This window comes from Megascapheus bottae, chromosome 6 (genome assembly GCF_031878675.1).
Source record: "Megascapheus bottae isolate mThoBot1 chromosome 6, mThoBot2.hap1, whole genome shotgun sequence".
Classification (NCBI taxonomy): Eukaryota; Metazoa; Chordata; class Mammalia; order Rodentia; family Geomyidae; genus Megascapheus; species Megascapheus bottae.
In genome coordinates this window covers 31,488,968-31,503,670 of record NC_143514.1, presented here as the reverse complement: position 1 = coordinate 31,503,670, position 14,703 = coordinate 31,488,968, and the positions used below count along the sequence as shown (strand labels likewise).

At 38.5% G+C, this 14,703-nt stretch overlaps 1 protein-coding gene across 2 annotated transcripts in view; it reads left to right on the top strand.

The window, feature by feature from the left end:
* Positions 1-14,703, top strand: part of Miga1 (mitoguardin 1) — a 61,699-nt gene that overhangs the window by 12,627 nt on the left and 34,369 nt on the right. For both annotated transcript variants that reach the window (XM_090334580.1, XM_090334579.1), the window contains exons 5-7: positions 859-985; positions 3,502-3,632; positions 4,315-4,438. In XM_090334580.1, coding sequence (XP_090190706.1) covers positions 859-985; positions 3,502-3,632; positions 4,315-4,438 — 382 coding nt within the window. The remainder of the gene's footprint in view (positions 1-858; positions 986-3,501; positions 3,633-4,314; positions 4,439-14,703) is intronic.

Below are 14,703 nucleotides of genomic sequence, written 5' to 3'. Positions count from 1 at the left end.
GAAGATAACTTCCTAGTTTTCCGTTTGAGAAATTATGGGCATAGAAGTACTGTAAGTGGTTAGGTGCCTGTGATTCACACCTGTAATCCTAGCTATTCAGGAGGCTGAGATCTGAGGATCTCTATTCAAAGCCAGCCAGGGCACGAAAGTCTGAGAGACTCTTATCTCCAATTAACCACCAGAAAACTCAGAGTGGTGCTGTGGCTCAAAGTGGTAGAGTGCTAGCCTTGAGCTGAAGAGCTCAGGGACAGTGCGCAGGCCCAGAGTTCAAGCCCCACAATCAACAACAAGAACAACAACCACACACACACACACTCTCTCTCTCTCTCTCTCTCTCTCTCTCTCTCTCTCTCTCTCTCTCTCTCTCTCTCTCTCTCTCTCTCTAAGAAGTACTATAAGTGAACTTGGGGAAGAAAAAGAATTTTCATTGTGGGGAAGATGCTAAACTCCAGTGACACACTTCTTGTCAACAGTTTTGAAGGAAAATAAGTTAGCTTTCTTTTTTTTTTAATTGTATTTTATTGTCGAGGTAATATAAGAGGGGTTACAGTTACATTCATCAGGTAATGGGTGTATTACTTCTTGAACATAATAGGTGTAAAAGATTTATAATAAACACTTAAATCAGTAAACATACAAATGCTTGATTTTTTTTAATGGAAAGAACTATTTATGTTCAGCAAACATGCTCAAAATATTTAGAATCATATGAGTCCTAAGTTTGATTTGGGTTAATCAGCTTTATTTCTTTAGGTGGAAGGATTGTAATTTATATAAATAGAAATCATATGAATGGAAAACATTGCAAACTACTACCCCAGGAAGATTTTGAAATACTTTTGTCAATCTTAATTTTAGGTCCAGAGTGTCAATTCTTGTCATAGCTGTGCTTGTGGCAATTCTAATTCCTGGGACAAAGCAGATGAAGATGATATTAAACTTGTAAATATTCCTGTGACCACGCCTGAGAACTTATACTTAATGGGTAGGAATAACATTACGAAGTTTTAAGATACTGTGCTCATATTTACTCTGAAACTACAAACAAAAACCAATTAATTGCAGTATTGAGGACATAGCGGAAGTGGTGAAGCATCTGTTTAGCAATTGTGAGGACTTGGGTTCAAACCTTGTATGGCCAAAAACAGTGAATTAGAGTTGGGAATATAGCTCAGTAGTAAAATGCTTACCCAGCATGAGCAAGACCCTGGATTTGATCCTAGCATTTAGAGGAAAAACGCAAAACAAAGCAAAAACTAAATTGTTCTAAGACAAGCAATACAATTTCAAACTGATCTTTTATATATTGATTCCAGTTTATAGAACATAACCAGTTTATTAGTTTCCTGAAGGTACTATCACAAACTATTGCAAATATAGAGACTTAACCCAACAGAAATTTCTTCACTCAGTTATAGAATCCAGAAGTACAAAATCTGTATCTGTGGGCTAAAATCACAATGTCAATATTTTTTCTGAAGAATATGTTTCTTGCATCTGCTTGTAGCCACATTTAGTCCAGTCTCTTTCTCAGTTTTCATATTAAATTTTCTCATGTGTATATTGACTCTGTCTGTATCTTTCTTGTTGTCCTTATTGTTGGTTGTGGGTCTTGTACTTGGGGCCTTGGTGCTGTCCCTGAGCTCTTCTGTGCAAGGCTAGCACTCTACCATTTTGAGCCACAGCACCACTTCCTAAGTAAAAAAAAAAAAAAAAAAAAAAAAATGGAGGAAAAGCAGAAGGACATTGCTATAGAAAATCAAAGAAATAAAGGCCTATTTTGCATATGAGGATTTTGTTTAACATTCTATGGGTAATTGAGGAAATACTTTTAGAGGAGATAGATTTTTTTTCAACCTACAAGATTCCAAAAGCATATTGAGAATGACTTGCCATAATTCTTACACAATTGTTAAAGCTGTGTGTGTGTGTGTGTGTGTGTGTGTGTGTTGGCCTGACTACTAGACCAGAGTACTGTACCTGAGCTTTTCTGCTCAAGGCTAGAACTTTCCCATTTGAGCCACAGCTCTCCTTCTGACTTTTTGGTAGTTATTTAGACATAAGAGTCTCACAGATTTTCTTGCCCAGGCTGGCTTCAAACCACAATCCTCAGATATCAGCTTCCTGAGTAGCTAGGATTATAGATATGAGCCACTGCCACCCAATTTCTTTTTCTTTTCTATGGGTAGAATAGTTGATGCTTTAATATAATTTAGTTTTGCTTGAAATGTATAATTATTTTGGTAAGCTTTGGAGAAAAATGTACATATTTACCTTTTTCTCCATGAAAGCTTTCTCTCGGCAGCAATACGAAATTCCTGTTTGAACTGTATTAAATCACTATCTTGCACTTTTTAACTCTGGCACACCAATTTATCCATATATTTCAGCAAATTGAATAATAGTAGTTTAGAACAGAATTTGGGACTCATTTTGGATTTCTATGCTATTAACTATTTTCTCAGATTACTGACTCCTGAGAATTTATAAACTTTGTAATATCTTATAAACTAAAGTTTTCCTACTCACCTATATGTTTTCTTATTAATTTGGGGGAGGTGGATATGTTGAAACATACAAAAATTAGCCATAAGGGTAGCTCAATGGCAAAATGCTTGCCTAGCAAGTGCAACATCCTGCATTTAATCCCCAGGACCAAAAAAAGAAAAGGCAAAAAACAAAACAAAACAAAACAGGGGCTGGGTGTTTGGCCTAGTGGTAGAGTGCTTCCTAGCATGCACGAAAACCCAGGTTCGATTCCTTGGTACCACATACATAGAAAAAAGCTGGAAGTGGTGCTGAGGGTCAAGTGGTAGAGCTCTAGCTTTGAGAAAAGCTCAAGGACAGTGCTGAGGCCCTGAGCTCAAGCCCCACAACTGGCACCAAAAAACAAAAACAAAAACAAAAACAACCCAAAACACACAACAACAACAAAGAAAAAAACAGTTAAAAAAAAACCAAATAGCCACAACAAAAAAATTAGATGTTGAACTTTTGATGAATTAATGATAATGCTTTAGGTAAATTCTGGATATCGTGGTATTTGAATTACATTATTTTTTTTATAAAATTAGCCATTTCTGTCTAATTGTTGGTTGACTACAATTGTAGGCCCAGAATATATTGGGGAATGGGACTGTGAGTGTGGCCTAGTGGTAGCATGCTTGCCTAGCATTCATGAAGCTCTGGGTTTGATTCCCTGGAACCACATACACAGAAAAATCCAGAAATGGTGCTGTGGCTCAAGTGGAAGAGTGCTAGCCTTGAGCAAAATGTGTCCAAGCACAGTGCCAGGCCTCAAGTTCAAGTCCTGGGACTGTAAAATGAAAAAAACAAAACCAAAAAGCTACAAACCAGAATATATTGGGGAATTAAAGTTCTGTGAAATGAGACATGTAAAATTATCCCTTGGTGTGGAAGTTTCAGGTAGATTGTGACATTGGTCACATTTTTTTTGCTTTGGTCTCACTCACTTTCAGTAACTCTGGTTTTAATGTGTAGGTATGGAATTGTTCGAAGAGGCTTTGCGTCGATGGGAGCAAGCTCTGACCTTTCGCAATAGGCAGGTGGAAGATGAAGCCTGTTCCATTAAGCTGGGTGCAGGAGATGCCATTGCCGAAGAAAGTGTAGATGTAAGGTGGCTTATTGCAGAGTCATCTCTATATCAGAAGATTCAACAATTTTGAATGTATTAACTGGTACTCCTTACCCCATACAGTTCTTGGGAATGTTTCTTATTAGGCATTTTCTGTTCATTTAGGTATCATCTGTTAAGTTCCCTGACTGTATTGTGGTTTATAGAATGAGCAGATAGGACTTCGAAAGTATTCGAAGAAATCTGTTTATACTTTAGATTTAATGTTGTGTTCATAGAAATTGCAGAGATGGAGAGCTGGACTGTCCTTATTGTCTATTCAGGCAGACTAGTAGTAGCTCTCAAAGGTAAGCAGACATCAGAGTCATCTAGCGCTTAGATTTAAGGACTCCAGGCCCAGGGATTGAAGGTGGATCAGAAAAACTGCCTTTTGTACAAGTTCCCAAAGGATAAAGATACTGCTGTTTTAGCATACTTATTTTGAGAACTAATGATCTACTCCAGCTTCATAATTTTACAGATAAACAGAATCCTCAAAGAAGATAATTTTGCTTAAGACATAGTTAGAACCCAGGCTTCTTTTCCTATCTTCCAGTAGTTTTCCTTGTTTCTCACTGTTGTTTTTTTTCTCCTATTTTATTGAAAAGTCAGCATCTTTTATGTTTAGAATTTAATACTCAAATCTAATATTTGTCCTGTGTACTTGTTCTGTTTTGGAGGATATCATTAGTACTGAATTCATCCATAAACTAGAAGCTCTGCTGCAAAGAGCCTATCGTCTGCAGGAAGAGTTCGAAGCCACCCTCGGAGGGTCTGATCCTAACTCTCTGGCTAATGATGCTGGTAAGTAAGCTGGATATCTTATGAGGCATTTGTGAAATGTATGATTGTTACATTAAAATATTAATAAGCACTTATGTGTCAAACTTGATACATATTAGGAAATGGTCAAGGTATAAAAATTTTATTACAGTTTTTGTTTTTTTAAAACTTTTTTATACTTTGCCCTTAAAGTATAAATTCAAGCAGTTCCCCTAAAAAGGAATGTGACATTATTTTAAAAATAGATGGCCAGGCCAGGAGTTTGGCCTAGTGGTTAAAGTGCTTGCCTAGCATGCACGAAGACCCGGGTTCGATTCCTTGGTATCACATATATAGAAAAAGCTGGAAGTGGTGCTGAGGCTCAAGTGGTAGAGCTCTAGCCTTGAGGAAGTCCAAGGACAGTGCTCATGCCCTGAGCTCAAGCTCACGACTGGAAAAAAAAAAATAGATGGCCAGATAGGGTGGCTCTGAAATCTGAGGATATTGGTTCAAAGTGGGCACTGAAGTCTGTGAGACTCTTATCTCCAGTTAACCACTAGAAAACCAGAAGTGGCACTGTGGCTCAAGAGATAGGGCAGTGGCCTTGAGCTGAAGAGCTCATGGACAGCGCCCAGGCGCAGAGTTCAAGCCCCATGAAAAGAAAAGAAAAAGAAAAAAAGAAAAGTATTGAAACAAGAGAAAAAAAAAGAAACAATAACAAAAAATGGAAGGGACTTACCACCACACAAAAAAAAGTGTGGTTTAGCTGGGTGAGGTGTCTCACGCTTATAATCCTAACTACTCAGAAGACTGAGATCTGAGGATCAAGGTTCAAAGCCAGCCCAGGCACTAAAGACCACAACACTCTTATCTCCAGTTAATCACCACAAAACTGGAAGTGGTGCAGTGGCTCAAGGAGTAGAGCGGTAGTTTTGAGCTGAAGAGCTCTGTGATAGTGCCCAGGCCCAGAGACCAACCCCTAGGACTGACCAAAAAAAAAAATTATGGTTTGTGGTATTTATCTTTTTGTCACCTCCTCCTTCTATCCCAGGTACAGGTAATATTCCTGCTCTTAGTTTACTTCTTTCTTTCATATTATCTTATCTATTTTCAAATGTATATAGCATAGATTGGCCTTAGACTTCTGAGTGTTGAGATTACAAGTATGCATCATGATGCTGAGATTCATGTGTATTTTTAGTAGTTTTTCTGTAACATAGGCATAATGTCTCAACACATCTAAGAGATTACAGATCAGAAAATAACGAAGCTCTTTGTGTGTGTGTGTGTGTGTGTGTGTGTGTGTGTGTGTGTGTGCGTGTGTGTGTTAATTTGACTTCATACTTGCTAGGCTGAAATGCTACCACTAAAACCACATCTCCACCAAGAATGCCATGTTCATGACAACAAATGTAATTTGTGAAGGCCTTGTTTCATGTTTATTTTTCTATAACCTCATTTATAAGTTTTATTGGATATTATCTGTGTTAATAAATAGGAAAAAATAAGTAAGAAAAAGAATAGAGAAGGAGTTTTAAGAGTTCAAATGCGAAGTGGAACAACTGGAAAGAATAAGAAAGTGGCAAGGAAAGCCACAGGGAATAAGAGATAGGAAAAAGTTATGCGGAAAAAGGAAGAGGACACAGGACTTGCCAGTGCTATTCTAATTTTCCACTTGTTGCATGAGAAGAATCATGTGTCTGTATGGCCCTTGTTTCTTAGTCTTCATAATTTGCATCTCAGAATTTGCCTGTTTGGTAAGTCTACCGCTTTTTGGTTTTTTTCCCCTCCTATAGTCTTCTGCTACAGGTTATAGCGAGCTCCATCTCCTGTCTCATCAGCTTATAGAGATTTCTTTGTGATAAGAAGACCTTTGAGCTACTGGTTTAATTTCTTTGGTCTTCAAGTTGTTTTGAGGAAATTGTATTAGTTTAAAATTCTAAATAGGATTTTTAGACTGGGTCTCTTATCAATCCCTAACTTCTCTTGCTCAAGACTAACATGCTTCTGTTTGATTCACAGTTTCACTTGTGGCTTTTTTCTTGGTTTTGTTTGTTTTACAGAAATTAATTGAAGATAAGAATCTCACAGATTCCTGCTCAGGCTGGCTTTCAACTGAAATTCTCAGATCTCATCCCCCTGAGTAACTAGTATTACAGGAGCCATAGGCCCTGGCCCCACTTATGTCTTAACTTGGCTGTCACTGCCTATTAGTCTGGCTTGCTTTTCCTCACAGTCATTATTTGCCAATATTCTGTGAGCTATCCTATTGTTTATGTGCATGGGAATTCATGAGATGGTTTTTCTTTTCTTTCCTTCATATTCCCTTTTCTTTTGTGCTGTTCCTGGTGCTTGAACTTTAGGCCTAGGAGCTCTCCCTGAGCTCATTTTCCCCCAAGGCTAGCACTTTACCACTTGAGCCACTGCCACTTCAGCATTTTTCTGTAATCAATTGGGGATAAGAGTCTTACTGACTTTCTTGTTGTCTGGGCTGGCTTCAAATCATGGTCCTAAGATCTTAGCCTCCTGAATAGCTAGGATTACAGGTGTGAGCTACGGGTGCCCAGCTTATTACAATAGTTTCTATGATTATTGTGTTTTTATTTTACAACATTGTCATTAAAAAAAAAAAACACTTTTAGCCAGGCACGGTAGCTCACTCCTGTAATACTAGCTACTCAGCAGGCTGAGATCTGAGGATTGCGGTTCAAAGCCAGCCTGGGCATTAAAGTCTGTGAGACTCTTATCTCCAATTAACCACCAGAAAACTGGAAGTGGTGCTGTGGCTCAAGGGGTAGGGCAGTAGCCTTGAGCTGGAGAGCTCAGGGACAACACCCAGGCTCAGAATCCAGGCCCCACAACTGACCAAAAAACAATACAAAATAAAATAACCTTTTGTTGTTTTTCTGGTACTGGTGCTTGAACTAAGGTGAAGACCTTACTTGGCATTTTTTCCCCTCAAGATAGACATTCTACCACTTGAACCAAAACTCTATTATCTGTTTTTTGGTGATTAGAGATTAGAATATCTCAAATTTAGCTGAGCTTGGTCGCTCATACCTGTAATCCTAGCTACTCTGGAGGCTGAGATCTGAGGATCAAGGTTCAAAATGTGCCCTGAGACTCTTATCTCCAATTAATCTCTAGAAAATGGGAAGTGGGGCTTGGCTCAAGGGTAAGGTGGTAGCCTTGAGCTGAAGAGTTCAGGGACCGGGCCCAGGCTGAGTTCAAGCCTCATGACCCACCAAAAAAAAAAAAAAAAAAGAATATCGCAAATTTGTCTGCTCTGATTGTCTTTGTCTTTGAACCTCAAACCTCAGCTTTGAATTATTGTAGTAAAATACTTCAGATAATCAACATAAAAAATAGCAAGGGTTTAATCTGGTTCATAGGTTTTAGTCCAGAATTGATTGGCCTTGTCACCCTGAGCCAGTCCCCAAAAGAACATCATGACAGGAGTGGGTAATGGAGGAAGCTCTACTTCTTGACTCTTGATAAGCAAGTAGAAGAGAAAGAAGAGATAGATATGTGGGTTCAGCCATTCCCTTGAGGTATACCCCCATATAACCTAAACTTTCCCACTAGAGTCCAAGTTTCCACTGTCTCCTTACAGCACAAGCTAAAGAGACAGGGGCTTTATTAACACACATGCCTGTAGGAGATATTTTAGATCCCAATTATTACATTTATTATATAGCTATTGTACTGTTGGGTACTGATGGAAAGGAATTTTCCAGAAAAGTCTGCCAGCTTCTGATCTAGATATTTCCTATTATCCTCAGGTTACTTTCTGGATTCAAGGAAGCCTTTGCTAATGCCCCAAATCTGGAGTAGGGAATCCCTTCCAATGTGCCCCATTTTTCTTTGTCCAAGAAGGCAGGGGTAGTGTAATTTATTTTTAACCCTGTTAGGGCATTTCCTTCACCACTCTTAATTAGTGAATCATTATGGGATGTGCTTTTAAGCTTATAGACACCAAAAGTTTCCTCCTAGCTTAATGGTTATTTGTTCTATTCCTCTTGTTGGAGTTAGACTCTCATAAACAAAGGAAACATTTCTATTAGTGTTCTAACCATATAACAGCATTTTCCTATATCATTTATGAGCAGGGTTCATGTTAAATGTGGTATGTGATCACTAGAGGGCAGCACATTTCATCTAACATAGTAGAAATTTAGGACTGACTCATAAATGCCATTTTGTGCTACGTGTAGCTAGCTCTAGTTAAATTTAGGTCAACACTTTTTCTGGCCTGTCGTCTGTACACCTGTTGCTGTACATCAGAGAAATGAAGAGCACGAAGGTTATGCAGAGAAGACTTGAAATAACATTAGTGTAGATTTCCATCACTGTGTAGCTATTAGCATACAGAGGTATTATATTTATTTTATATAGTCTCTTTTTCAGAAGATTGAGTCAAGTTGTAATTTTGCTAATTTTGTTCTTGTAATTTTTTTGATGGTGCTGAGGTTTGAACTCAGAAATCAGAGCTTTGCACTTGTAGGCAGGTATGCTATTAATTGATCCATGCCTCCAACCCTTTTTGCTTTAGTTATTTTTTAGATAGGGTCTTGTATTTATGCCCTGGGTAGTTTGGATTGCAGTCCTCCTAATTTAAGTTTCCCTTGTAGCTGAGATTACTGGTGCCCTTCCTCTAGCATTTCCAGCTTTTATTGATTAAGATAAGAATCTCATGAACTTTTTGCCCTGGCTGGCTTGGAGTTGTGATCTTCCCATTTAGTCTCTGCCACGTGAGTAGGATTACATTTCAGGCACATGCCATCAAACCCTGGCAATCATTACTATAATATTTTTTGTCAGTCCTGGGCTTGAACTCAGGGCGTGAGCACTGTCCTCGGACTTTCTCAAGGCTAGAGCTCTACCACTTGAGCCTCAGCACCATGTCTGGCTTTTTTCTATGTATGTGGTATCAAGGAATCGAACCCGGGTCTTAGTGCATGTTAAACAAGCACTCTACCACTAGACCAAACTCCCGGCCCCTAATATACTCATTTATTTAGTTAGTGTTGGTATTAGGACTTGAACTCAGGGCCTGAGTACTGTCCCTAAACTCAAGGCTAATGCTATGCCACTTGAGTCACACAACTCCATTTTTGACTATTTGGTGGTTAGTTGGAAATATGAGGCTAATAGTCTTTGCCTTGGCTAACTTAAAACTGTAATCCTCAGATCTCAGCCTTCTGAGTGGCTAGGATTACAGATGTGAGCTACAGCACTCAGCTAATCTTAACTTTTCTAGCTAGAAGCACAATGTGGTTTTTTAGCTCTTTGTTTATATCCTTCATAATACTTTATAATTTTTTTCCATAAAGTCCTTATGCATCTTTTTTCCTAGGTTGAATATAATTACCTTGTTTCAAATAGTATCTCTAAATTTTACAATTTTATATTCCTTCTGGTATCGAAAGTATTGATTATTGTTGTGTTTCTTTGTTGTTTGTTTTTGTATCAGTACTGGGGCCTGGTGCTAGTGCTCCAGCCAGTTTTCACCTTCCCACTTTGGTTTTTTGGTCAGTTGTGGGGCTTGAGCTCTGAGTATGGGCACTGTCCTTGAGCTCTTCAGCTCAAGACTAGTGCTCTTCCACTTGAGCCACAGTGACACTTCCAGTTTTCTGATGGTTAATTGGAGGTAAGAATCTCATGTACTTTAGTGCCTGGGCTGGATTTGAGCCTCGATCCTCAGATCTCAGCCTCCTGAGTAGCTAGGTTTACAGGCATGAGCCACTGGCACCCACTTTTTGTTGGTTATTTGGAGGTAAGACTCTGGAAGTTCCAGATCTGAGCTTCCTGATAACTTGGATTATAGACTTGAATCACCAGGGCTACAATGTTGATTTTTTTTTTTTGCCTTTGAATATTAGCAACCCTTGTTTGGTAAGATAAAGGAGTATTAATCACAGAGAATCACATGAGAATTGCTAAGGCTTACAGAACATTTTGCAAGCATTTAAAAAAAAACAGTTTACTGTGTACTGTGAACCATAGGTATGATGAAATTGAGATGAAATAGGGCTAGAGTCCTTGTCTTTCAAGATCATTATGGTCTGACTGGCCAAATATTATGATCAAGTAAGAAGCAATGTATAATAGTGTTTTCCTATGTGATAATATTATTTCTCCATAAATACTTTTAGAAGCTTTGAAAGCAATTTCAATAGACAGAAACCAAGCATTTGAAGCTAGCCTGGTCAGTGTACTGAAACCCTATCTCAAAAAAGTACGAATAGGGGATGTAGCTCAGGAATGTAATGCTCATGTGGCATGTACGTGACCCTGGATTCTATCCCTAGCATTATAGTAAAACAAAGTGAGTAGAGATGGGTGGTAGATTCACAAATGTTTATTATTTTGATTTAAAATAATATAATAATGTATACATTTGTGTTATAAAATATCTAATTTTATTTATTTTAATATATTATTGTAATTAATAGAAGGGTTACATTATATTCACCAGATAGAAGGTGCATTACATAACAATCATTGCTACCCCTTCTCATGTTTTTGTCCCTATTTCCCTTCCCCACCCACTCCCATAATATCTAATTTTATACATACCAAATACCATATAATACGATCATGTATTTATATCTTGCAGTAAACAGAAATTTGCATTATTTTTCCAAGAAATTAGACTTCTGGTAGTCTGAGATTAGTAGAATATGAGATTAACACCTAACATCAAGGAATGATTTGTTCTTTACACAAGAGACTTCTTTTGCCAGGTACGGTGGCTGACACCAATAATCCTAGTTACTCAGGAGGCTGAGATCTGAGGATCAAGGCTCAAAGCCAGCCCCGGTAAGACAGAGTACAAAGCTGTGAGACTCTTATGTCCAATTAATCACTAGTAACATAGTACATAACATTCAAGAATTGCATCTTTTTTTTTTCTAATACTGAGAATCACATCTGGGTCCTTATGCATGCTAAGCAAGTGCTTTACCACTGAGCTATATCCCAGCCCCAAGCCTATTTTACCTTCTTTGGTTAGGTTATTTGAGTAGGACCAAATTGCTGAACTCAATACCAGTTTTTTTTTGTTTTTTTTTTTTTTCCAGTCCTGGGCTTGAGCTCAGGGCCTGAGCACTGTCCTTGGACTTTCTTAAGGCTAGAGCTCTACCACTTGAGCCTCAGCACCACTTCCGGCTTTTTTCTATATGTGGTACCGAGGAATGGAGCCCGGGTCTTCATGCATGCTAGGCAAGCACTTTAACCACTAGGCCAAACTCCCAGCCCCTCAATACCAGTTTTAAAATAAACCTGATTAACAACAGATGGAGTTTGCTCAGTTTCTAGGGACCATTATTTAGTTAATAATGATTTACAGGAATAATACATAAGCTAATAAATCTACACTTTATAACTAGTTTTCCTTTAATTGGGCTTCATATTTTCTGTGCTTATTAGTATGTATTTGGAAGTGCAGTGTTAGCAGGCAATTCTGAAGCCATAAGTTTGATAAATGTTGTTTTTTTGGCTGAAGCAAAAGACTTGAGGATTCTTTTATACTGATGTGTAGGAACAAATTTAGACCTTAAAAAAACAAACCAGGAATTTTTATAGCTTAAAAAACATTGCTGTAAAGAATGCGTACTTCAGTTATTAGGCCTCCTTATAATCTATTTTTTTTAACAGAGTGAACTAGAATCTTAGATACAGAATATTTATGTGGAAAGCATTTAATTTCTTCATGGGTCCCCAACATGGCAGTAGAGAGATAAAAAGAAAGTTTTGATGTTGGTTTTTGGCAAATAGAGTGTATTGTCTACCGGGCATTAAAAATGACCCCCTGTGTACTGGAGTAAGTACCTAGTAACACATTTGTAAAGGTCTGTGAGAACACTGAAGAAAGAGCATATGCTTTGCCCGGGGTGGCAAGGAACATGTTATCATGAATTACAATGAAGACAGACAGCCTGGCAAGATGACAGCTGAGGAAAGGCAGAGGTAGAATAGAGGAGGTGCAGACAAGAAGTTGTTGGGTATGTTGGAACACAATATATGTAGAGAGTCATAGATAAATCAAGAAGGGTCTTACTTTGTACTTTAAGGCAAAAGAAAGCCTTGAAAATTTATGTACTTCAAGGAGACTATGAAAGCAGTCAGTGCAGTTTAAATGTTTTCACCCATCTTCCTTGTGTCTCCTTATTGTAAAAGGATTTTCTTGAATCTGTAAGGGAAAATAAGTAGTCTAAGGGAAAATAAGAGCTTTTTTCCAGCTTAGTACGGACTGCACAAATTTTCTGGCAGTGAATAGGTAAAGTTCTGAAGTGGGACACTTGACCACTAGAGCAATGTTCTTTTTTTGGTGAGCAGCCAGATAGAACAGTTGGATATTTTGAATGAGCTTGGCTCTAGAAGGAAGCGCCTCACTCTATCATCTCATGTCAAATGCCGGCTCAGACTTGACAGCTTCCTTTCCTGCAGAGTCACTGTGGTGGGGTAAACTCTCTGAGGGTTTATTTTTAGGAAGTGATGTGAATTTGGGGCTTAAGTTGTATGCTCAGATCTCTGCATAGAGATCTGAGTGCACAACATGAGAAATTTGACTTAGTCATTTCCTGTCAGGTTAAGGCTCACAATCTTCATTTTAAAGGACATAATAATGCCACAGAATGGATCCTAACTGCTTCCATTTATTTGGGTCACAGAGATTCAAGGAAGACAGTAGTACAATGAAAATTCTGGGATCTTAGATACAAGAGGAATTCTTCATGCTTGCCTTTGCTTCTTTTAATTGAAGTTATGTTTAATTCAAGTTATGACGTGGTAGATTTCACCAAGTCATTTAAACCTTTTTGTAATTTATACTGGTCCCTGTAGCCAGGGGCCATGTGTAGGATACTGAATAAACAGTAGTACCTAAGGTTTCCTATGAAAGTCTCCATAACTGAAAAACAAGTCGGTACTTCTTGTCCCAGTCACTGCTTCCTTCTTCAAAAAAGAAAAGAGGACTGGGAGTTTGGCCTAGTGGTAGAGTGCTTACCTAGCACTCACCAAGACCTGGGTTCGATTCCTTGGTGCCACATACATAGAAAGCCAGAAGTAGTACTGTGGCTCAAGTAGTAGAGCACTATCCTTGAGGAAAGCCCAAGGACAGTGCTCATGCTCAGGCCCTGAGTTCAACCCCAGGACTGGCAATAAATAAATAAGAAAAAAACAGAAAAGAAAATAACATGATGGCTATCTAAAATGTGAGTGGCTCCTTTTCTTCCCCTTCTCTTCCTCTGTGTGCACTGGCAGTGATATTTCTCAGTTGGGAATCACAGTTGTTATGTTAGAAAGTCATGGCATATGAACATTTTCACAAAGAAGAAAATCCAGCCAGGGCTGGGAGTTTGGCTTAGTGGTAAAGTGCTTGCCTAGCATGCATGAAGACCCGGGTTCAATTCCTCAGTCCCACATACACAGAAAAAGACGGAAGTGTTGCTGTGGCTCAAGTGGTAGAGCACTAGCCTTGAGAAAGCCTAAGGACAGTGCTCAGGCCCTGAGTTCAAGCCCCAGGACTGGCAAAAGAAAAAAAAAAAAGAAAGTTGAGCCACAGCTGCTGTGGCTATGTTGGGTAGTATCAGGGGCAGGCTACTTTTGTAAGCCTGTTAATCTTCGAACAGAGGCAAAGCTGTCTAGTGAAAACACAGCAACCCATTAGTTCTGTCTTGTTCCAGTGGATCTTATTGCCATTTGCAATATTGGCATGCATAGAGGGGACAATCAAGAAAATATTTCACTTTATGAAATTGTGTTTTCTTTTTTTATATTCAGTTTTGTTCTCTCAATGCACTGGCATTTTAAAACCAATCAAAAACACACTGCCTATTGTCAGGTTGTTATAAAATGCACAAAGCAGCAGTAGTTTTTTAGACTTGATTATTTGAAAAACTTATAGTAGACTGTTTGTAAAATACTTGTTGGCAGCAGAAGCTTTTCCTATTTGAATAAAACCATAAGGAAGACAAGGCTCCAAATCTTATTTAAGCTACTAAAAGTCATCTGGAGAGTAGCCACCAACATACAAGTCAGCTGACATTGAGACGTTTGGCAGTCTCCCTCTTCTTGCCAGTGTTAGAAAATCTGCAGTGGACAGCCTGGATTTTAAAAGAACAGTGGCATCTTTGGAATCTCCACTAGAGTCTGTTGAGGTTAAAATAGATTTGATGCTGTCTACGTGACAAAAAATAGAGTGTGTTTGGAGACAGCAAAAGTGAGACACAGAAAACCAACTTCAGTTGGTCGAAGGAAACAGAGCCAGGGCCTGAAGTTTCAAAGTCCAAGCCTAAAGTGTC